At 29.7% G+C, this 24,723-nt stretch overlaps 2 protein-coding genes across 5 annotated transcripts in view; one reads left to right on the plus strand and one right to left on the minus strand.

Moving 5' to 3' along the window:
• The window catches only part of Ack (activated Cdc42 kinase), a 32,575-nt gene extending 21,259 nt beyond the window's left edge, over nucleotides 1–11,316 (minus strand). The window contains exons 1-5 of one of the 3 annotated variants that reach the window (XM_043043524.3): nucleotides 11,198–11,316; nucleotides 8,963–9,224; nucleotides 4,221–4,409; nucleotides 2,099–2,251; nucleotides 164–349 (exon numbers count right to left, since the gene is read on the minus strand). In XM_043043524.3, coding sequence (XP_042899458.2) covers nucleotides 164–349; nucleotides 2,099–2,251; nucleotides 4,221–4,409; nucleotides 8,963–9,199 — 765 coding nt within the window. In that variant the 5' untranslated portion in view covers nucleotides 9,200–9,224; nucleotides 11,198–11,316. Of the gene's footprint in view, nucleotides 1–163; nucleotides 350–2,098; nucleotides 2,252–4,220; nucleotides 4,410–8,962; nucleotides 9,225–10,829 lie in introns of all 3 variants that reach the window. The other 2 variants (XM_043043523.3, XM_087160596.1) reach the window with 2 other exon arrangements.
• A 76-nt stretch (nucleotides 11,317–11,392) lies between these two features.
• LOC107439251 (replication factor C subunit 4) lies at nucleotides 11,393–24,508 on the plus strand. 2 transcript variants are annotated; one of them, XM_016051773.3, is made up of 12 exons: nucleotides 11,393–11,511; nucleotides 13,495–13,619; nucleotides 15,074–15,152; nucleotides 15,238–15,317; nucleotides 15,523–15,639; nucleotides 16,222–16,291; nucleotides 17,235–17,308; nucleotides 17,394–17,514; nucleotides 18,661–18,786; nucleotides 19,722–19,802; nucleotides 20,541–20,657; nucleotides 24,337–24,508. In XM_016051773.3, the coding sequence occupies exons 2-12, from the start codon at nucleotides 13,495–13,497 to the stop codon at nucleotides 24,433–24,435; spliced, it is 1,089 nt and encodes a 362-aa protein (XP_015907259.1). In that variant the 5' UTR covers nucleotides 11,393–11,511; the 3' UTR covers nucleotides 24,436–24,508. The 2 variants fall into 2 exon arrangements, with proteins under 2 accessions (XP_015907259.1, XP_015907258.1); XM_016051772.4 differs by having other exon boundaries at nucleotides 11,402–11,525.
• The last annotated feature ends 215 nt before the right edge of the window (nucleotides 24,509–24,723 follow it).

The raw sequence follows: 24,723 nt of genomic DNA on the forward strand, positions 1-24,723 counted from the left end.
CATTTACATTCCATTAATTATGAATACATTACATTAACACAAACATTTACATTAATTACGTAAATGCTTGATTCCCGTTGATTTTCTTTGTTCTCAATTTTAATATAAAATCAAGTCATACTATGTTGAATACAATCTATTAGAATAAATATTATGTAATTACTTTTCTTTTTGTCGCCAATAAGACATTCCGAGTAGCCAAATCACGGTGTATGTATTGCTTGGATTCCAGGTAGGCCATTCCATTAGCGATCTGAACAGCATATTCAATTAGAAGTGACACAGGGGTGTGGTGGCATTCCTTCCGCAAACTATCCCGCAATGATCCTAAGGGTGCAAGCTCTGTAACCTGACCAGAAAAAAACTAGTTTTAAAAAGTAATCATAAAGCTTGTAACCTGAGTGAAGAGTGGTAAAAATTAATCGTAAAGAAGCAAATGGGGTAGTCCCGAGAACAGAAATAGTCAAGTTAGTCTTAAAAAGCAACATAACACAAAACAGTTTTATTTTATTTTATAACAGTCATTGAATCACCTGACCTAATTGTTGTATTAATTACTTATCTTCAACTCTGTAGCCCTGTAATTTTGAACCCAATATCAGAAGACAAGGGAACTCCTGGACCAAGTACTGAGAGAAATTTGCTTTTGTGAAGAACTTTTTGATGGAACTAACCCGTATTTGTGTTACATGAGAAGAAAACCTCCCACGGTGAGCCTGATGGCAAAGGAACTTTAATTGATGATACAACTACCACGGAGGACATTTTACTTCAGCATAGTGGTCAGTGCAAGCTTGATGTGGAATTCGTATCGACCTGCGATCGCCACAACTTGAACCCGGCTCACTCATTGGAAGGTGGAAGCTCTATCTCCTGAGCAATCACTGCTCAACACAAAACAATTAATAAAATAAAAAGATTAAAATTGTTCTGCTTTCTTATATGAAATAAAAAAGCAACACAAAGAATACAAACAGAAGAATTAGGTGGACTCAGCTGTTTTAATGCTATAGACAAATTATCTATAGTACCAAAATAACTACTATGTATCTACATTTAGAACATGTTGATTTATTTAATTTGTGCTCTTTAAATAAATTTTATAAAACAAATAAACAAGACTAAAAACAAGTAAGACTAAAACTGAAATGAAATATTTTAAAATAAAAATTAAATTTTAATGAAGAGTAAAAAATAGAACAGAAATGTTCTTTGCATTCTGCAACTAAAAATAAAACTTAAGGTATAAATATAAATAAGCTTTTCATTAAAAAAAAAAGTACTTTAAAATTTTTCAAACTAAATTCATTAAAAAAATGACAAGCTATAATGTATAAACGAATGCATTTCAAACAAAAGTTATTGAAGAGCATAAAAAAAATATTTTAGATAAAAGAAAACTTGATTACATTTTCTGGTATTTAGCTAAACTGTGACTATCCTTAAACTTTATATATTATAATTCAAACAGTGGGGACTTTGTTAAAATGTTTTGGAAGAACAGATTAGGGATTTATTATTATTATTCTGTGATGTAACAAAGTTAATTGCTAAATGACCATTTCCATGAAAGGTTTTTAAATCCAAACAAACACTACTCCACAAACAAAAGGTTATCAATGAAACTCTTTATATAATAGAACTAGTTAAATCTCTTTCTAAGTAACACAGTCTTAGGCAAATATTTACATTGCAAATTAAATACTTAATCGAATGTTTTATATTCTTATGAAGCATTGTCTATTATCAATGAAAAATTACCATGCATTTTTAGATAAAATAATAAACAATAACAAAATACAGATAATGTATGAGTTATTAATGGTGAGCAACATAGGTTGAACTAAAAAATTTCCCTCAAAAATAAAGTAATAGATTATTTAACTTTAAATAAAATAAAATAGTCCTGTAAATAAAAAAAAGTAGATTTATATCAACAAAAAAAAAAAAAAGTAAATAGCTTTGCTGAACATTCTTTTTTTTATCACAAACATAATTATCAGTTTTGACATTGTTTTTAAAATGCAAGGCAACATAAAATAAAAATAGTTTCTATTTTTGATTCCAGTGCATTTATTTTATTAAAAAAAAAACTTACCATCATTAATGGGGAAAGTAAAACCACGCCAAACAACCTAATTAAATTAGGGTGATTTAAGGAGTGCATAGCATTCACTTCTTCAATAAAATCTTTGAAGGCACCGGGAAGAGAGACTGCATCTTCTTTTAAAATTTTAACAGCAACAGGTAACTATAGACAAATAAAAAAATACCATATAAAATAAATATAGCACAAAAATAAGCTTAAAAATATATTTAAATTTAGACACATGGGTTTGATAGTTTAAGAGCTTATGGAAGTAATAAAACTATGAAATTTAATTAAGATATCCGATGCAGCACTAACAAATCCCAATATTTTTTTTTTAAATAATAGTCGATATTTGACTTTGGCTTCAGAGAGGGACAAAATTTTTTTGTTTCAGTTTGAGGCTATCTTTCGGCATCTATGTATCTAAAAGCTAATGTACTTTTGCAAATAAATTACAGTGGAGTATCTTTATAATGAAATCAACTTATTGGAGTTTAAACATTCATTTTAGAGAAGATTTTGTTACACTAAGGTTAGAGATTTTCACACTAATTACGTAAATATAATAAAATTTTTAGTTAGTTTAATTTGAAAAATATATAAATATAATTACCTATTTCTAAACATAATCATTTATAATTAAAAATAAAGTAATACATTTACAAAAGAGAGTTTAAAATAAGAACAAACAATCCAGCATATAGAATTCTAGTATTATGTGTCATCGTTAGAATGAGTTTGACAAGTGGCTCTAAGCACTGGCAAGTGCGAGAACGAATTTCCTGCACAGAAATTCCTTCAGTTGCAGTTTTCAAAAATAACTGTATTGAAAAGAAAAGCGTTTGAAAAATTTCCAAAATAACTGAAGACAAAAAGGATAAGAGTTTGAAAAATTCATAAAAGAGAGAACTGCTCTGTTATATGGATAATATTTTGAATATTATTTAATGTTTGGATTAAAAATATGCTTATAGAGAAAAATTTGGTGTAAAGAGATTGCTGCAATTTTTTTTCTTTTGCCTCAGACATATTCTTCCAGGCAAGTTTTCGCCACGATTTTGCTTTGCAAACTTAGAATTAACAATCAAGTTCAGGCTGATTACAAACACCCAGAAAAAATGTCTCTAGTTCTCCAGACTGATTTCATCAACTTTTCTCAATTTAGTAGCCAGTGGCATAAACCTTAGTATAAGTTTAGTTATGCTCTATCCTTATCCATAAATTTTATTACAAAACCTTTACATGGTGCATAGCCAAATTTATCAACTAAAAATAAGCACCTCTTAAGCACTCAAGAGAAAAAATTTTAAGCACTTTAAAAGAATATCACAATTAGGATATGTGCACTAATCAAAAGAACAGGAAATAAAATTTTTTTTTGCTATTAGGAAAAGAAATTTACAATGTTTAGTTGGTCCCAGTGATGAGCAAAAATGTTTCCGCTTAATTTCAGAGGGCGGAAAATAAAGCCTGAAATTGAGAAACTCTCGCAAAATGCATTAGAGTTGCAATTGAGAGTGCAAGAATCCTTACCACTGAATCCTGCTCCGTATACACACATGTGAACCCGCTAGCATTTCATGAAACACATAAAATGATTTCAGCCTTCATAGACTAGGTACCAGAAGGTACGCCAAAATGGATTGTGGTTTAATTAATTGTGAAAACCTTGAATAGAACAATGTGAAAATCAATTTGTGACGAAAATCAACAAGGTAAAGAAAAAATATCGCATTTTAAAAAGGAAAATTTAAGCATTTTTTAAAAACACCTTTAAGGGCTTTTAAAAAATGGAAAAAAAGCACCTTTCAGCATTTTTTAAAAATGCTATGCACCCTGGCTTATTCTTGCCAATAAGGTGTATAGATCAATAGTTTCAGCAGATACATCAAACTCTAGGTACTGTAATTCATTTTATCTGACATTTTCAGCATTTTAATTAACTAATCAGGCTCTTCTTTTCTCAGTTGTTTAGCATTGTTTTTAAATTTTCCTAGCAATTTTTATTTAGAAAAAAAAATGAAGAATAAACTTTTAAACTGATAGAAATATACTTGAAGCTTAAGTTTCGAGGGATCACCGTGGCTTCTAGTGGAGCCGACATATTTGGTGTATGACAATTACTTACACAAGAACCAGGAGCAGTGGTCCACTCTCCTTTCATGACAACACCAAAGGAGCCATCTCCTAATTTATTCAGCAGTTTCAAGTCTTTGTCATTGATCAAACAGGTGAGAGTGCCATTTGGAGGAGATGTGGGTGACACAGGAGTTGGAGGCCCTTTGGACGACTTATCCTGTTTTCCAGAAGGTAAAATCTAAGGTGTAATTGAACTATTAATAAGACACTACAGGTGCTTTACACAGAATTTACACTATAAATAATTAATAATTTTAATGATACATAATTAATAAGTTTATGTAATATAAAAAAAGACATAAAAACAATTAAAGTAACTATCAAATTGTTTAAAAATTCTTATTATAACTGAAAGAAATATTTTTTTCTTGCAATGAAATAGGGCTCTAACAGGTGGATAATTGAAGTAGATAATTTGGTTGTGCAAGTAGATAATTTTTTGAAAGATCACATGTGTAGATATATCTACATTTTAAATATAAAAGAATTAGTAATAGTCGATTATATTCATTCCTCACAATTCAAAATAGCATGGATCAGGGATATAGAATATGTTCGATAAAGCAAATGGGGGGGGGGGATTCAGGCAGCAACGTGGAAATTTTTATTTTAATTAAAAAAGAAATGCTATAAAACTTTTTGCTGCAAAAAAAATATAACTTATATAAATTTATTTATTAACATGATTACCTTAAGCTTACAAATGTGATCGAAAATATTATTTAATAAATTATTACTACTTTAATATAGTTTAATTTTTATTATTTTTATCACATACGCTAGTATAGATTCAAAAATTGCATAAACTGTAATTTTTTTTTTCCATAGAAAAAATTATCAAAACATTTTAATAATACAGTCAAACAAGGATATAGTGAACACGGTTTATAGCAAACTCCCGGATACAGTGAACGAAATGTTCAGTCCCGTGCCTTGCTGTTCACGTATAATGTTATTTTTTGTGGATATAGTGAACTAAAAAAGTGAGGAAGTTGGATATCATGAACTTTTTTCTGTCTTAGACTGACTTTTTTGTTTCATTTTTTTAAAAATAATTTTGAAATTTCTACTTCAAAATAAATACATATACTGATTTTTAAAACCATCTATAGCAGAGGTGGCGAACCTTTGTACACTAACGTGCCATTTTTTCCAAAAAAATTGTTTAATGAAGTCACAGACGTGCCATCAAATAATTTTGACTTCATGATTATTGGGAAAATAATAATTCTAAATACTATCAACTCAAAACTCTTTATTTACATTGAAAAAAAAATAAATTTTGCAATTTCTCAGTTATAGGCGTAATTCAACTTTAAGCAACATCAGTGGGACTTCTGTTGTTGCAGATTAGATGACAAATAACTTATACAGTAGGGAACCGATTATCCGGAACGATCGGGACCATCGCTATTCCGGATAACTGATTTTTCCGGTTTTCTGAATCGCTACAAAAAGCCGTTTTTTTAATGTTATACCCAACTAAAAAAAAATTTTTTTTTTGGAAATAATCTTAAAAAGAAGAAAAAACGATGGAGTAATACACTAATGATTATTTCCAAAATGATGGTAAGGTAAACATCTTTCAAAAAAGAACGAAAAATCCTAAAATCTTATGAGGAAAAAAAATTTTATTTTTTTAAATGGCGGGAAAATTTATCGAATTTCGTTCCGGTTTTTTGGTTCTCCGGTTTTCTGATTTCCGGATAACGGGTTCTGTACTGTATTAGGTTGTAAGATATTAGTTTAAGCAGATCTGTTGATTTTTTTTTTGCTTGTTATTTATTGTTAGCTTGTTTTTTATGGTTATAATTTGTTTCTTTTAGCATTAATTGTTAATTTTTTCATTAATAATTGTTCAATATTTTGTTTGTTTTTTGTGAATTTCAATTTAATTGTTACATATGCTTCATAGTGTAATAACAATTCATAGTGCAATAACAATTGTGATCGGTAGCGTGCCCAAAATATTGTGTCACGTGCCATAAATGGCACGCGTGCCATTGGTTCGCCATCCCTGATCTATAGAGTGGAACGTAGCGATAAGCATTTTTTCTAGTTTGCTTCTTTTATCTCACTTTTCCATCCCTAAACAAAGGCCAACCCAGGCAGATGTATGGACAAATTTTTCCCCGCATCACCTAAAGATTACTAATTTTTTTGTACACAAGACGAAGAGTACTAAAAAATAAAAGAAAGTTAACACATTTTTTGTTACTACGTATTATTTTTCAGTCATTTCTGCATTTCCTTTTATTGGACATTTGTTTAAATAATGTATAATAAAAAGGAGATTGAAACCATTATTTAAAATTGTTTGCAGAACGGATATAGTGAACTCGCGGTTATAGTGAACCGAAATTTTCGTCCCTTGAAGGTTCACTATAGTGGGGTTTGACTGTATAAAAACTTTTCTTTGCTTTGCTTTTGAGAATTGACTTTATTTGGAATTTTATAATTTTTAGATAATTAATTTTTAACATAAATTTTGTTCATTCTTACTTTTCTCCGTTTTCCTTATTTACTTTTTTAGTCTTGGCATTTCAATCTGTGTGTTGAATCTTTTTACTAATACAGTAGTGAACCATTTATCCGGTATCCAGATAACCGGGAAACCAGAAAACCGGGAAAAATTTTGATCGCTTTTCCCGCCATTTTAAACTAGAACGATTATGAAAAAAAAAAGCGGAAATGAACTCATCCTTGAAGTTGAGTAGAGGAAAATGTAAGGAAGGGGAGAATTTTTTCCCCGTTTACCCAGAGAAACGTCATTTCCTCCGTGACCTTGAAGGCAGGGAAGGGAGGAATGTTTTATTTTCTCCCTTAGGCTGTCAATCAAGCTCAAGGGTGTGACATGCTGATTTTGTTATTTGTTTAATTTATGAGGGGGGGGGGGAAATGCATTGCATGCATATCAGTGAACAGAAGATGAAAGAGAAAAATATATTTATCTATTTGACATCGATTAATAAAAATAAAATCTTTTTCTTCTGAATAAATTCAAGTGCGGTATCATTTGCAAGTTTTTATTGATGTGGAATCACATCTGCTGTAATTAAATATCGTGTTTTTATCAACAAAAAATAAATAAATAAAAGGAGAATTGTTTATTAATTTAAACATACGATTATTTTATGAAGCAGATTGCAGTTTTGTTTTTCTGATTCCACTACGTTTGATTTTTTTTCCTTCTCCCGATAAATTTCGCACTCAATAAATTAATTCTTTTTATTCATAAATTTTATCATTAGTCTTTTTTTTAAATTCTGTTGATCTTGCCTTGTTCCGGGTTTCAATATTTATGTTAGTGCCTTTTTTAACTATCGTTTCGGTTCGATAATTTTCAAGTGTTTCTATTTAGATTAATAAGTTTTCCTTTTATTTTATCGTTTCCCCCGTATAATTAGGTATGAAATATATTGCATTATTTAACCATTGGTTTTGTTTATATTAGTTAATTTAGGAATTGTAATTATTTTTTAAAAATAAATATCAGAATTTTGTATTTTTTAATCTTGTTTTTCTTGTCTAAACTTGCAAATTTTTTTATTCTTTTAAATGTTATTTTTCTCTTTAAAGTTAGGAGTACCTTCCTTTTTTCTCTTACTTTATGCATTGCATTTTTTCCTTGTAATTCGGGTTCGATAAAACATCGATTAACGACACTTTTTGGTCGATCCAGAAAACCGGGAAATTCAGACATCCGGGATAGCGATGGTCCCGAGCATCCCGGATAATTGGTTCTCTACTGTATTATTTTAGCTACTTTTCAATTAACTTTAATAAACACTAATCTTTAATCATTATGAGGCAATGAACCTAATTAGTTTTGCCGAGTTATAAATGGCAATTAACACTTTTTGATGTGCACCATTACGTAAGGCATGTAATTGTAATTTTTTTTCTTCTTCTCAAGTTAGTCTACCATATCAAGTTTCTGGACTGCCAAATGAATACCTAAGGTGGTAGCAATGGACCGCTAAAGTTTTAGTGCTGAAAGTTCGAAATATAAAAATTAAGGAAAAAATTGCCCCCACAATTAAAGATGCTGATTCTCTAATGGGAGCAATTTCAGCATGAAGTCACAGATATAGATTTGTTAATAGTCTTAGTAGTTTCTGAACTTAAGCAAAAAAAGAAACATTACAAAAAAAAAAAAAAAAAACCTCTGATTTTTTCTTCAATTTCTAATAAAGTAAAATATAATTTCTGATAACTAAAAAAGAAAAAATAATAACAAAAAAAGTAGAAAATAATCTAAATATGGAAAATTCTTAAGTAGAAGCAAAATACAAGAATTCTTTTATGAAAAACAGCATGATATAGTGATAGGAGGAGAATAGAGAGATAAGAGCTTTTTATACATTTCTTAAACATAGAATGCTGCCTTTTATGCCATTACATAAAGGGTAATTGTCTCTAACACTGGAAGTCATTAATATTGTACTTGATGCGCTATGAACACTTTAGTTTATTTTGTTATTTACTTACTTTCATGGCCTATAACATAATTTTTGATTTTGAAATTTCTTCAATTCCTTTTCAGATAAATAGTATTTATTCTTCCTATTAACTTCAACAAAAATTTGGAAAATCACAAAAATTTCAGGACATTTATTAAAATGTTTAATAATTAAGGATATTAAAGGACATTTTTTTAAAGGAAATTAAGGACAGCTTTGAGCCCTGTGTGAAGCTTAATAAAAAATGCATAATAAAACAATAGTTTACTTTATTTAAAATATTCTTCTTCCATATGGTAGCTCTACGTTTTTTGACAGCATCGAGAAGCCTCCGTGCAGCTGGTTTACCCATCCCAATATTTTCCAAGTCAAAAGATAAAACATAGTCGAAATGAGATAACCTGGTGACTTGTAATTCATCTTTGATTTTGGAATAAAACTGTTCCAATTGTACTTCTTGCAGAAGTTCGAACAACCACTGTGTATCAGTTGCCTCTGGATTCATTGTGGCAAATAACAGAAAAAATCACCTGAAAAATATTAATTTTATCTCATTAATATTATAAATATTTTGATAAAAAATAACAGAAAAAAACATATTTTTAGTTAAGAGCTAAGGAAAGAAAATATTTAAATGAATCTGTTTTTAATTAACAATTGTCCCTAGAGAAATATATCTTATATATTTGCTAGTTATAACCTAGCTAAAAGGTTAAAATTCAATGGAGTCATAAAATTAAAAATATTTTACAGATTTAAATACAGGGAGGAGTTATGTATGAAATCAAAAATGCTGAAAATAGAATTTAAAAAATGCTATGCCCAACACTAAATTTAAATATTTGAAAAAAATGTCAGAAATTTGAGCAAGAAAATAGAGTATGTAAGAAGCATGTAACTATATACTAATCAATGTATTAATAAAAATATAGATGCAAAATTTTTTTCCTTTTAAGCACACACGAACCTCAGTGTGCGATTTTTAGGTCAAACGAATATCAATAGCCAAGGATAATTGAAAATTGCTTGAATCTCGATCTGACATTTTTACATCATGTGATTAATGAATTGCAATGTCCAATTTCAAATCACATGAATATAGATTACAATGCAATATTTTAAATTATGTGAATAAGAACTGAGATGTGTGGTTTTAAATTGCTTGAATGAAAATAGATCCTGTTAACATACATTGGTAGAAATTTTTTTTTTGAAAACTAACTATTTTTTTCTAAATACACGAAAAAGCAGAACTTTATTTGTTACAGAATAATCGTCAAGTCTTGGCAACTTCTGGGCTCCTGCACATGAGAAACTTGAAGAAGAAGAAAAAAAAAAACACAGAAAGGGAGAAAATTGAAAGAAAATCATCAGAGCAAGGGACCAACTTGAAAGATATAACTCATAACCCCCGGGCAAAAATTCTACATATTTTATTTTTCAAAGAATTTGAAAGTTTCTATTTGGCACCTTGACCACAGATCACGATTCGGAAATATACCTAAATTTTTCTTCTTATTAATTTGAAAAAAAAGAAGAAAAAAGAAAAAACAGAAAAAACCCATCTATGATTGGTACCTGTTTGCTTCAACTATAATTGCCTAGGGAACAAAGTTAAAAAAATACATGTAGAGGTTCACCCACCCTTCAATTTGGTCCTCTTCCGTAAATGCTTTTTTGTAGTTGTCTGTGTCCAGAAATTGTCAAAACTTGGTGATTATATTAGCTCAGGTACAAATATGGCACTACTTACAAATGAAGCAATAACAATTTATTTGATGTTGCAATAAAGCCACTCCCATGATATTGAGATAGATGGTGGAACAAATTAGAAATAAATAAATCTATAAGAGTAGTGATGCATTCATTAATTACTACACTGCTCAAAATATAATATTTCATGGATTAGGTAAAATAAAAAACACTTTTCCGTATATAAATGAAGGAATATCAATATTAGTTGCGATTCCAATAAAACCACCTCACTACTTATGAATAAATAAAAAAACTTAAATGATTGTAGGTGAAATTTCATAGATGAAATGGATCATAGTATTCTCTAACAAAATTTTTAACTGTCAGATTTTGGAAAGAATGCACACATTTGAGAGTTAAATATAACCAATAAAACATACCAGTGAACATCTACTTATGTTGCATAAATTCAGACCATACTGACACAACATCAAACTTTACATCATAAAAATATGAAGGGTAAAAAAAACTCCATAAAAACAAAGCCATGTAATATTTTAATTAAAAAATGAATTTATTACAAATAGGAGGATCACTTGAGTCTCAAATAATTACTATATTATATATTCTAAATAAAAGAAAAGAAAGGGGGCGTACGTATCAACAAATCATAATCCAATATAACAATACAGAATTCCGCAACGATTTTAAATAAGTTCATTAACTAATTAATCATTTCACACGCATCAACACACACGAAAGGTGAAAAAAAGATCATTCAAGGACTGACACAATTACAAATGTTTACCTGCTACCTGCCTGCTGCTTATCCATCATTCATCAACTCTTAAAACAACCAAATAAATATAAAAAACTGTCTGCTGCCAAAAAAATGCTTATAAATGTAAGTTTCGTTTTCATTAAATGCTCTGTTTAATTTATTTTCGATTGATCAATTTAAATTATTTTACATTTAATTCTTTTAAATGTTCTTTCATCAAAGTTTTTTTTCTTTTGAAGAATATGTGCTTTCAGTCGCAATATTTATTTATTTGTGTAACTGTAACTTTATTGATTGTTAAAAAGTAAATAAATATTTTGGCGGTTTGTTTTTAATTCAAGGTTGGATATTTAAAGTATATGTTTATTTATATTCTGATCAATTTAAAAACTTTTATTTTATCTTTATTCTAAATTCAGCTATTTAAAAAAAATTAGTCATTCTTGTGTTTAAAATAAATCTTCCAATTTTAGAATAAGTCATTCCTTTTTTTTATGTGTCAGCTCTTTACTCTTCAGTTCTTATATCTAGCATAATTGTTAGATATCCATTTTGTAGATTGCCAAAATAAGTTGTTGTATTTATTCTTGTAGAAGACGAGTTAATTAAGTCCATTTTATAAATATTAGAACTTTTTTCATCGCTTGGAAGTCAGTGAAGGATTTTAGTTCACTTAGGCAGTTCATGTTGCACCAGGAGCAAAAAGGAAGAGAAATAGGCTTTTAAATACGTTTATAAATTGTAAAATTTTTTTAAAGGAAGTTTTGAAAAATTAATTAAAATTCAAACTCTAGACAGCTTATTTTTCTGTTGATATTTCCAAGTTGATTTGTCTCCCCTTTCAAAATCATACTTTGACTGTTACTTTCGTCCATTTCATTAAAACATTTGACCACTTTTTCTGCTAAAAATTTCTGATAGTTTTCAGGGGTCTGTCCAGGCCGAATTTACTTCCGTTTAGCGGTACCTTCACCAATTCAACTTGAGGAAAAACGGTAGTTTCTCAAATTCAATTTTAGGAAAACCAGAAGTTTCACAAAATACTTTTTCTTAAAATTTTATTTTTGTATCCCTTAAGAAACGATAAATCCATATTTTTGTGTTGATTTTTTAATATAATTTTTAATTTTTCACAAATTATGTCTAAATTTTCACAAAATAGGTACCTCTCAGAAAAACCTAGACAGACCCCTGGTTTTCTTAAGAAGTCAAACGAATCGTTAGATCTTAAATTTCGGATTTTTCAGAATATTGACACATCTTAGAAAATGCGATTCTTTGTTAGGTTTTTTTAGATTTCGTGATTTGGGACGATTTATCGTATTGTGATCTGTGGCATTGTCAAGTCTTTGCATCTGCCCGCAAGAAACTGGACATGGCCGAATGGGATCAACCGAAAGGGTATAACTTCCAGAGAGACCTCTATTAGTTCAATTTTTAAGAAAAATGTCTGGTTTTAAATCAGTTTGTCCCCTTGATTGTTGTTGGCATGACAAGTCACAATACAGAAATATACCCAATAATTTTCTAGAATTTTACATTTCTAATTTAATATATCAGATTTTTTCTGAAAAATTCTTAACTTTAAAAATATCCGAACGAGGTTAGAGTATATTTTGTACTAAATTTATAAAGTAAAACATCATGAATAAAGCCTAGACAAATCAAGAATTTTGTATTAATAATTTTATTTTATAACCGTAACGGTGCACCTGACTCAATTTTTCGGCTTTGCTATTACTAATGTTCGACACTGTAGCCTCGTAATTCGGAACCCAATCTCCTGGATCAAGCATTGGAAGAAATCTGGTTTCGTTGAGAACTTTTTGATGGAAATTTGTGTTTGCATTACATGGAGATAAAAAACTCCCATGGTTAGCTTGATGGCAAGAGGACTCTAACCTATGATCCATGTACCTTTGCAGATATTTTACGTCAGCATTGTGGTCGGTGCAGGGTGGATGCAGAATTTGTATAGACCAGCCATTGCTGGGATTTAAACACGGTTCTCCTTGTCGGAAGGCGAGTGCTCTATCCCCTGGGCCATCAGGCATCGCTTATTAATAAATGATACTTCTCAGAAAAGGCAATTATTCTCAAGACTTTTTCATTTAGCAATCAACCAAACACTTACTTAACCTATGCTGAATCAAGATCTTAAAGAGAAGGTTTTAGGTCTCTCTATAATGAATGAAGACATAAATTAATACCTAGATTTTATATTATATTAACACTTGTCTATAAATAATATTTATATATAAAAAATTATAATTTATTAAATTTTTTACCATATTAAATTAAAATAGGACATTTACTTTTTGCAGATGGAAGCTTTCTTGAAAGGTTACAAACCTGGATCAATTAAGGTGAAACCAAGCACATCTAAAGATGATGAAAGTGCATCCACATCTAAGAAAACAAAAAGACCTACTCCTTGGGTGGAAAAATAGTAATTCTTGTATTTTTACATTTTTGTACATAATTACATTTTATAACATTACATAATTACATTTTTGTATATGATTTACTAATATCTGTTAATTTATGTTCAATGTAGATTATTTTAATGGTGTAAAAAATTTAAAACAGTTTTATACATGTAATAATATACAAATGATTTTTATTTGAAGTAAAATGTAATAATTTCTAATACTGAGACAATTTCCTTATTGGTAACTGCACCAAGACCAAGATCACAAAAATATTAGAGGAGGACACCAATTCAAAGAATACTCATAGACACCTCTGTTTAAATAATTGAATTTTTTGTGTATTTTTGTCAGTTAATTTTTCCGTGCGTTGGTAATTATAATTGGTAATGGCAGTTACCATTATAGAAATATATCCCTGTGACCAAATGACTTTTTTTTTGTATAAAATTATTTGGAGCTTTTCTGAAATAAAATAGAATCTTATTTTTCCTTTTCTTTTGTGGCACAACAGCCCTGGGTGGGTTGTGGCCTTCTTTATAAGTGTTTTTCAGGCATATCTCCGTTGGTCAACTGGCCTCCAATTTTCTGGTTTTCCTACTGTCTATGTCTTTTTGAGATTGTCTATCTATCTAAGCCAAGGTCTGCTGCTTCATTTGGTTCCTATAGGCTTGGCTAGAATAGTTTTCAGCACTTCGAATTTTTCAGTTGGATTCTTAAGTGTTTCACAATATCAGACTCTTTAATGATCTTACATAATTCTAAATTTGTTCGCCTTCCCCACATGAGTTCCATAACAAATACTTCTTAAAATTGTCGACGCCTCCTGATCTCCTAAGGTTAATGCACATGTCTCAGATGCATGTACTAAAACATCTTATTTGAGTTTTATAAGAGAGAAATTCAGATATTTTTTGAAACTATAAAAATATCTGTTTGCATTTGTGATTAATTTATGTATTTCTGGTCATCTCATTTTATCAAAATATATTTCATAACAATTAAATGTAATTCCAAAGGAAAAGAAAAAAAAACTCCAGTTATGACCTAGATCTTTGTAAAAACGTATCATAACTAAGGCTAATGTTGCTTTACAGAAATTTAACATGCCATTTCAAAAATAATTTTTTGAAAAACAAAACAAAACAATAAACTCATAATCTAGAAATAAATTCCAATGAGGATAGTTTAGAGTACCTCTGTGATTTTTTTCATTTTAGTGAAGTATTTTTAAAACATAAAAAAGACTTACCTGGAATTATCTCGTAACTTGCTGACCAGGAATTATTCTGGATGATTTTAGCAGATTTTTTTTTTAAATCTATATTTCTGTTGATTTTAAGGATGTTTTATTTTCTTTGTTCAGGTTACAAAATTAAGGCAATGCTTATAATGTAGGCAATATTCTTTCCTTAATTTTTAATTCTATTCTTATGTTTGAGATCACTTTACATTATATTTTATTGCATTTTAGTCGTCCAAAATGCATGAACGAGGTTGTTTATCAAGATGAAGTAGTTGCAGTTTTAAAAAAGAGCTTAGCCAATCCTGATGTAAGTATTCAAAAATTTTTTATTCTTAAGCAATTTTTTTCAAAAAAACTTTAAAGCAATTTGAATTTTTTTTATTTTTTTTTAGCTTCCTAATCTGCTGTTCTATGGCCCCCCTGGTACTGGAAAAACTTCAACTATACTGGCTCTGTCTAGAGAAATATTTGGGTTTGTAAAAAATATATATTTGTTTAAGGTTTATGTCAATTTTCAACTTTTTGTTCATTTTTTTTTTTTTATGTGCGTATTTGATAAAAATTATCTGTCTGCGTTTTCATACACAAATGTTTTAATGTGAATATTGTTTTTGAACTGTTTTATTGTGAATACTGTTTTCTGTTAACTATTTTAAAGCAAATATTTTATTATTTAGTGACATGTTTAAGACTAGGATATTGGAACTTAATGCTTCAGATGAGCGTGGTATACAAGTTATTCGAGATAAAGTAAAAACATTTGCTCAGCAAACTGCTAGTGCAACTCGACCCGAGTAAGTGATGATATTATATGATGTAATTTATCATTGTAATGCACTTTATATGCTGGGATATGTGTTGAATTCATTTTCATAATAGGGAGAAAAGTAGTTTACCTGACTAATTGGTATTTACTTTTGTTTTTTAAAATAAATTAATATATTGTATCATTCAATTTTACTCCTTTTTAAATGTTTTAATGGAAATGAGCTATAGGCTTATATGCAATTAAATTTAAAATCAGATGACACAATTAAAAAAAATTCAAGTACTATAATAATTTTTGTAAAAAGGTGTCTTGGTGTTACTAACACTTACACCAAATTTTAAAAGTGTTTCGAAGTGTAATTTTTTTTTTTTTTTTTAAATTAAAACTAGCTGTTACAGACAGAACATATTGTGTTACACATGTGATATCCTAATTTTTAATTCTTAAAAATATTTTTAACTTATGAGAGTTACTAAAAATTTGAAGCAAGTGTAAACGACACCAAAACTTATTTTCACGAATAAAAATTTTTTTTAGACTGAGTTATGTTCTCAAAATTGGAAATTACAATAATATTGTTTAAATATTACTCTGGTTTCTCTTTTAGTGGTCGACCTTGTCCACCTTTTAAAATTGTAATATTGGATGAAGCAGATTCAATGACAAATGCTGCACAGGTAATATATTCTATATTAATTCCTCTTTTAAATGCTGATTTGTTTTTTTTTTATTACTTCTCCAATACAGTACAGAACAATTAGTCAGTGCTCACAAAAATGCGCAAATCCTTTGGCACCATCATAATGAAAAGCAATTTCCAAAATAAACCTTCTGAACAGTTATGTTTTTATCAAATAATAATAAAATCATAACAAAAAAAAAATGTTAAGTGATTGTTCAATACACAATAAAAAGAATTAAAGCAAAGCAAAAGCCTCTATTTTTTTTCATAATTACACATTTAATTATTCTTGAATCTAACCATATATATTATTATAAATCATTTGGGTGGCCAAAAGTCCTGGATAGTTTTAAAAGTGCAAATGAACAAGTCATTATCCTTGCGCAGTCATTGCCACATAAATTCATTTAAGTACAAATCCAAGTGTTTTTGGGTAGTTCCGCTGTGTTGACGGGGTATAAAAAAGTTGCTGTTATTGGTGCGGAAGCTACCTTTTGAAGATAATATCGAGTTTCAGGAAAATTATCAAGGGGATTATCGCAAAGTACAAAAATGGTTGACAAGATAATCCCAAAGTACCGTTTATTTTTCTGTCATGACTTAAAAAATTTTTTAAACAATTGATTTTCAATTTAATAATAAAATGAAAGATATCCAGCTAATAAAAATTTTTCTTATCAACTTCTATTTCAATAATTTCTTACAAGGATATATTGTTCAATCATGTTATAATTAAACTGTATTTTTAAATATATAATAAGAGGAATTAGGGACTTTTTGTGATAAAGAAAAAAAAAATTGGGAGTGTATGTTTAATTTTTTGATAACACATTTCTGTTACCACATTCTTTTAAATATTAATTTTTTTAATGAAAGTATGTTGCCTAAGTATGATATTTGTGTTTCTTAGATTGTTGAGTGCTATTTTGTTTTTTTAGTCTGCTCTTCGAAGAACTATGGAGAAAGCCAGTAAATCCACTCGATTCTGTCTAATATGTAACTATATTAGTAGGTAAGAATCTTCATCCTTTTATAGATATTTTTGTATTTATTTACTGATTGTGTTTTTATTTACTGAATTCTAATATAAATTTCAGAATCATTGATCCTCTCACATCCAGATGTTCCAAATTTCGATTCAAGCCATTATCTAAAGAGACTTTATCTCAGCGTCTAAACTACATTACCACTGAAGAGAATGTAAAGTTGGAAGAAAAGGTTAGCTATATTTTCTAGTGTGATGTCATAAATCTGATTGACTGAACATATTGACTGAAAAATGCACTAAAATTCCTATATCCCTTATGTCTTATAATTTATTAATTACGAAAGGTATTGTGTAAATTTGCAGACTCATACAATAACAGGGCTCCCACTGGTCAGGGAAAACCTGGAATTGTTAGGGAATTTTATTTTAATTCTAAAGAGTATGCAATAATCAGGGGAAGTTGCCATTTTTTGCAAAAAACCTGGAAAATAACCAGTCTTAGAATTGTCAGTAACAGTAATCGGTTATCGAGACTCGAGTTGAATAATTCTGATATTTATTATAATGATTTTATAAAATTCCACTTTTTAGGGAAATTTTCCATGTTTCCATTCTCTTTCTATTCTATGTTTTTACTTACAAAATCTAATATTTAACATTACAAATATAAAAATCAAAGTTTTCTGATGAAAAATTGCATGCTGTAAATAAAATATGATTTGGATTTCCATTGAAATTTACCCGATTTACCTGGACAAGTTAGTGACTTTTTTTTTTCCTTCTGAAATTGAGTTGGAGCCTTGAATAAGAAAGCCTGATCAATCATCAAATTTTCAAAATACAGAAATATTTTTGCATATGAAGTTTTAAACTGCAACAATCTCCTAAGATCTATTAGTTTCCATATGTTTATGGAAACAAAGATCTTCTATGGGATTTACTGTGCCCCTTTGATGAAAACTCCTCCAGACTAGAAGTCTGGTGCTGGTTGCTGTTATGGTAACAAGCGAGAGCACATTTCTAATGGGAGTGCAATGGAGGAATGAAGGTGTTGATTGGTTTACTCACGCTGACCCATGCCAAGATCACGACAAAGCTATTTACCCCACACCCCTATTCGAAGTGACTTTTTCTCGTAGCTACAGTACCCACCACGCGGAATAATGTCTGAAGGAGTTCTCCTGAAAGCCACACTATACATTAGGGAATCTATCGTGTTGTATAAAATCTATTGTGTTCTATAAAAAATTGTTAATAAATATATTGTTAAGAGTTGTATCATTTATTAAACTAATCTACAAAAAAAAGTTTAAAGTAGGAAAAAACTGTATAATGAATTTAACAAAGTAAATAGAAAGTTTTATTTTTCATTGCAGGTGATTGATTCCATTATTGAATATTCTGAAGGAGATCTGAGGAAGGCCATTACACTATTGCAAAGCGCTCATCGTTTAAAAGGAGAGGATGGAATAACAGCCACCGATGTTGCTGATATCAGTGGAGTGAGTTACACTTTGATATTGCATTTTATTTCTTTGTTATTTTTCTGTCATGATTGTCTAGGAGAACACCTGCATCGTATAGGTATTTATGACCACCCTCGGTGTCAACTGTGTGGTTCTAGAGCACCAATGAATGGAGAGCACCTCCATTGCTGTAGGAGGCTCCACGGACTTGACTCGGAGACCGCAAGATATTGGCGTGCCAGAGAGCTTTTGGGAAGATGACTTCAGTCTTTTGTTATTTTCTATTTTTATTGTTCCTCTGTGTTATTGTTTGTATTCCCTGCCATTGGAAATTAAAAAAAATTCTTTGTTATTTTTTTTTTAAAGAGAAAGTTATTTGTGAGCATTCAAAGGGGGGCCAGGATAGCCTGGCTGACAGGGTGCTGGAGTCATGTTTGTGAGAACAAGAGCTCGAATCCAGCCATCTGAAAACTTCCCGTACAGTAAATGGTGACTCGGACACATTATATCTGTCAAGTCACAAAGTCCTCCATGTTCCCCTAACAAATTATACTTCTGAGGGTACTAAATTGGAGATTGATCATTCTCTGCTTCAAGTCAAAATTACGATCTGTGGATGAATGGGTTTGCCCTATAAACAGGTGTGACGAATGGGTGTGGCAGAAATTTATTTTCTTTGCCATAGATGGCATCACTGAAAAACAAGAACAATCGTACCCGTTGCCTACAACAACAACAGCATTCACATGCATGATTTGAATTTTACCGTCAACCAGAGCTACTTTAGCCCAACAAAAAATATGAATTGTTAATTTTTGTACTGAAGAAATAAAACAAGACTTGAAAAAAGTTTTTTGAACTTAAAAAATAGTTTGTACTCCATTAATTTAAAGCGTTTGCTTTTAATGTATTGATTATCTAGTTTATATTTTCACTATATATACATTTCTTATATTTTGTTTTTTTAACAGATTGTTCCCAACAAATGGCTTAAAGATTTGATGAAAGTTTGTCAATCTGATAGTTACGAAAAGCTAGAAAATTTTGTCTGCGTAAGTATATTTTAATATTTTTATATTCTAAATTTTACTTGCAAAATTTTAAGCCTTCAGACACTACCAGAGCTTTTTATTTTTCTCTTGTCTATTTTTATTTTATTTTATAAGACTGCTTTTGATTTTTGTTATCTTGTTTATGTATGTATTATTCAAGTTTGGGATGTTGTAACTGGGAGTTCAGGCCATGCTATACCCTAGGTCCCACGGTATTGTCACAAATACAGTAGGGAACCGATTATCCGGAACGGTCGGGGCCATCGCTATTCCGGATAACTGATTTTTCCGGTTTTCTGAATCGTTACAAAAAGCCGTTTTTTTTACTGTTAATAAACAACTAAAAAAAAAACAAATTTGAAAATAATCTTAAAAAGAAGAAAAAACGATGAAGTAATACACTAATGATTATTTCCAAAATTATGGTAAGGTAAACATCTTTCAAAATAGAAAGAAGAATCCTAAAATCCCATGAGGAAAAAAAAATTTTGTTTTTGAAAATGGCGGGAAAATGTATCGAATTTCGTTCCGGTTTTTTAGTTTTCTGATTTCCGGATAGCGCGTTCTGTACTGTATATGGAAAATTACAGAACAGACTAGTGTAAAAAATTCTTTTAATTTCTTCATTTTAAATCTAATTGCTTTAAGTCAGTATGAAATCTCTTACTGTAAAGTCACTATATTTAAAAAGTAAAACAAATATATCTAATATAATAAAGCCTTTATTAATATTTTCAGACACTATCTCATGAAGGATATACTGCTGGTCAACTCATAAATCAACTTCACGATGAAATAGTATTTAATGACACATTAAATGATAAACAGAAATCTGCTATATGTGAAAAATTAGCTGTAAGTAATTTTATAAATGTTACATTGAAAAATTTCTGATTTGTTAACAGTAATTGTTATTTAGTTTTGTTTCATTTTTTTTTCTGGTTAGGCTTTTGTATGGCATTCTTTAAATCCATAATCCATTCCAGAATCCATATATATTGTCCTGCTTATCAATCCCCTGAAATTGCTTTCATAATTCCTTTTGGATTGCATTTGAACTCGTTCTTTCGATGCTCTCCAATTTTAGTCTAGTTTTGTATGAATGTAATTAAAATTGTAATTAAAGTGAAGTCTTAAAAGTATGCAACACATACATCCTGTGAAACCTTTGATTTATAGACATTTCACATTTCAGTGCTTCTTTAAAAACATTTTTTGAAACAAATGATACGTAGAATTTTTCTATATTCCAAATTATGAATTTCAGTGTTTAGGAATACAACATTTGAAATGTGTAAGAGCCATAGAAAATGGTAGAAAAAGAAGAAAAACAAGCTCGACGATTTTTGTTGGTAAAACACATTTTTTCCCGAATTAGTTGTGTCGCATCATTAAAACTAAATTATAGCTCTAAATAATTATCAAACTAGCCTAAAATACTATGAATAATTAAGACTATATGATAGTTGCTTGTAAGACTGGGCAATAAATGTATGCATCGGAAAATATCAATGTTATGCAATAATCGCAATAATGGATTGGCAATTTTTCCTTGCATTTTAAATTGTGAAGTACTGAAATGTGTACGATGTTTCTCTAAGTATTGTTGACATCGATGACTACACACGCATTTGAAAACAATGAATACATTTGAAAACAATGCTACTTACTAATTGCGAATTCTTAATATTTTACTTTTATTCCAGAATTCGTTTTACTTTTTTATGTATTCCTTTCTTTTTTTTTTAATGGTAATAATGAGCTAATTTTGAAATGGAGAGAGGTGTAACTCGGATTGAGTTTATTTCATGAATATAATTGCCTCAATCGAACAATCAATCAGAAAGAGGAAGAATTTGAATTTGCGCAGTACCAAATGTAAAACATTAATGCACCAAACATCGCGATGCATCAAAATATCGCAATGTTAGCGTGACGATGCATCGCGATGCCATAAACTTAACATCACCTAGTTCTAGTTGCTAGCTCCTAGTGCATTTTAGGAAAGCAAAATTTCGAAATGGACAAGAACCATTTAGCTAGATCTTCTTCTTTAAAAGAAGAAAACCATTTTAAATAATATTGGAAACAGTTTACGTCCATAGACTGATTTTCTTTAGTTTTTAATGTTTTATTATTCTTGTCATAGTGTATTTATTGTTATAAATATAAAGTTCATTACCAGGGGTCTGTCTAGACATTTTGTGAAAGGTCCTGTTTTTGTGAAATTGCGAAAAAATTACTCACATTCTTTTAACTCGGATGAATTCTTTTAACTCTTTTATGAATTTGTTCAAATAGGGTCCGGTTATTGCTGTAAAAAACTTTTTCAAGAAGTTTTTAAATTGTAGATAGTTACAAGATTATGCTCAGCACTGTGAAATTATACGTAAAATTATAATAAAAAAAAATTAAATTTTCAAAAATAAGCAGCAATTGCTGCTTCTAAATTAGAGATGCAACATACAAATATTTGGTATTTAGCCTATACTGCTGAACGCAGAATATTCATTTCGTACGAATAATGAAAGAATCATCTGCCAAAGGCAAAACTTAATTCGTTTACATTCATCTTTCTTGTTTTCTGACCTGGGAAGTGTTTATTCAATGAAGCTAAACAAATTTCTGAAGGGTCAGATTAAAAGAAAAATCATTTTGTGAAGGGTCCGTTTTTAAGTTAAAATATTTTGTGAAGGGTCTGTTTTTATGAAAAGATATTTTGTGAAGGGTCCATTAACGGACCCAAATTTCTTCCAAACAGTACCCTGATTACTGTTTTTTTTTGTAATTTTTTCCCCACTGCTCTTATCTTATGCATGTGCATTGCATGGAAACTAATCATGTAGAATCAAGTGCTTTTGCAATAAAATATAAATAAATAAAAATAAAGACAACAAATTATGACCCAAACAGTTGAAATTGTGATGTTGATTTTAGTTTCCTTTCTATTAAAAACTGTAATTACATTAATTATTATTTTATTTCTGAGTACGAAAGGAGCAAACTTTAAGGTATCCTTAGCTGAAATATTTTTTAAAATGCTGTGTTTATTTGATTTCTATTTAATGCAATATAATTCCATAATTTGAAATCAAAGTAGCGACTTAAAGATTATTTTCAAAAATAAATATAAAATTGGCTCTCAGAACACTGAAAATAATAAACCATAATTTAACTTGCATGCTACTCTTAAAAGGTTCACCATCTCTGCACTAAAACTATAAGAAAAGATAAAATTGAAAGGAACAATATTGTATTCCTGTCTGAGATCTAGAGGCAAGACTTGTGATTTTTCCGTGAATGTCACAGAATTCTGTGTATGGCAAGAGCATTGGTTTGCGGACTTTCGTGAATGGAAAACTTATAATCCGACGAAATTTCGCTAAATCCCGTTAACAAGACGCGATCATGTACATCATTCTACCGCCATTTTGATTCTTTTGGTTTCTGTTGATTTTCACCATTTTGTATACTTGGAGCTGCGAACCATTTTGAATGCTTGGAGCTGCAAACCATTTTGAATGCTTGGAGCTGGAATCTGCGAATATCGCGATTCTTATTCACAATATTATTTTCTTATACATCCGTTGTTAAACAGCCGACCCAATTTTGGGTTTACGACTACTAATGTTCCACTCCATAGCCTTTTAATTTTGAACCAATCCAGAAGGCAAGGAAACTCCTGGATCAGTACCCCCAGGGGTATTGATTTGTTATGGGAACATGGAGGACTTAGCGACTCGACAGATTTGACGTGCATCAGTCACTATTTACTACACGGGGAGTCTTCGGCCGACGGGGATCGTACCCACGAACTCTTGGATATGCAGCCAATGCCTTACCAACCAGACTATCCCTGCCTTCGCGCATCAAACATCGATTTTTCGTATTTACCCGATTTAAAAGTTACATGTTGCTAATCCTATTCACGCGATTTAAAAATTGTACATCCAATATCTGGATTTGTATTTACTCGTTTTTAAAACCTAATATCGCGATTCATATTCATGCGAGTTTAAAGTCCAATCTTGCGATTCGTATTCACACATTTTTAAAATCCAATATAGGGATACATATTCACGCAGTTGTAATATCAAAAATCGATTTTGGCATTTATACTTGATTTAAAAACCAAACCACACGATCAGAAAATTATGCATCGCGATTTAAAGTTAAATTTCGCGGTTTTAATATTCAATATCACGATTCATATTCATGCAATTTTTAAAATCCAATATAGCAGATTCTTGTAAAAAGTAAGTTTTTTCTTGAATTAGTTACTGTGTGATATTCTTCATTATTAGATAATTCAATTATAAATGCTAGTTCAAAAATGTTAATTATGATAGCATATTTGGTATATGAATTGATATCTTGATATCAATTTGCACATAAAATTTTCAGGGTTTTTAACTGTGTCACCCCTGCAAAAGGTTGTGCATCATAATATAAGCCTTTATTTTTGAATAAATTATTTTAAGTTCTTTAAATTTTGTTGTTTATAAAAATTGAGTGGAAGTTTTTTGTGTTTTAGATTTGTGATAAACGCTTACTCGATGGTGCAGATGAATTTTTGCAATTGATGGATTTGTGCTGTACTATAATGCAACAAATTTGCCATACAGTGGATTGAAATTGTTCTTTTATACTCATTGAATTGTACATTATGTCATGTTTATTTTGTAATAAAATTTTCAAAAGTTTCATTTTAAAGTTCACCAAAATAACAAATTATTTATTACATATAACAATTCATTCTGTTTTGTTAGTTTTCCTACTAAAGATATTTTGGTATCGAAATTTGGATGGGGGTTTGAAAAATGTTCATTGCCAGGGAAGTGCAGGTTGTTATACTATATATCTATCGTTGAAAAATGGTCATTTATAAAGATCAGGGATGAGATTTTTCCGCTTTTTAGCG

The sequence above is a fragment of the Parasteatoda tepidariorum genome, chromosome 4 (assembly GCF_982258835.1).
Source record: "Parasteatoda tepidariorum strain Cologne lab strain chromosome 4, Ptep-v5.0, whole genome shotgun sequence".
NCBI lineage: Eukaryota > Metazoa > Arthropoda > Arachnida > Araneae > Theridiidae > Parasteatoda > Parasteatoda tepidariorum.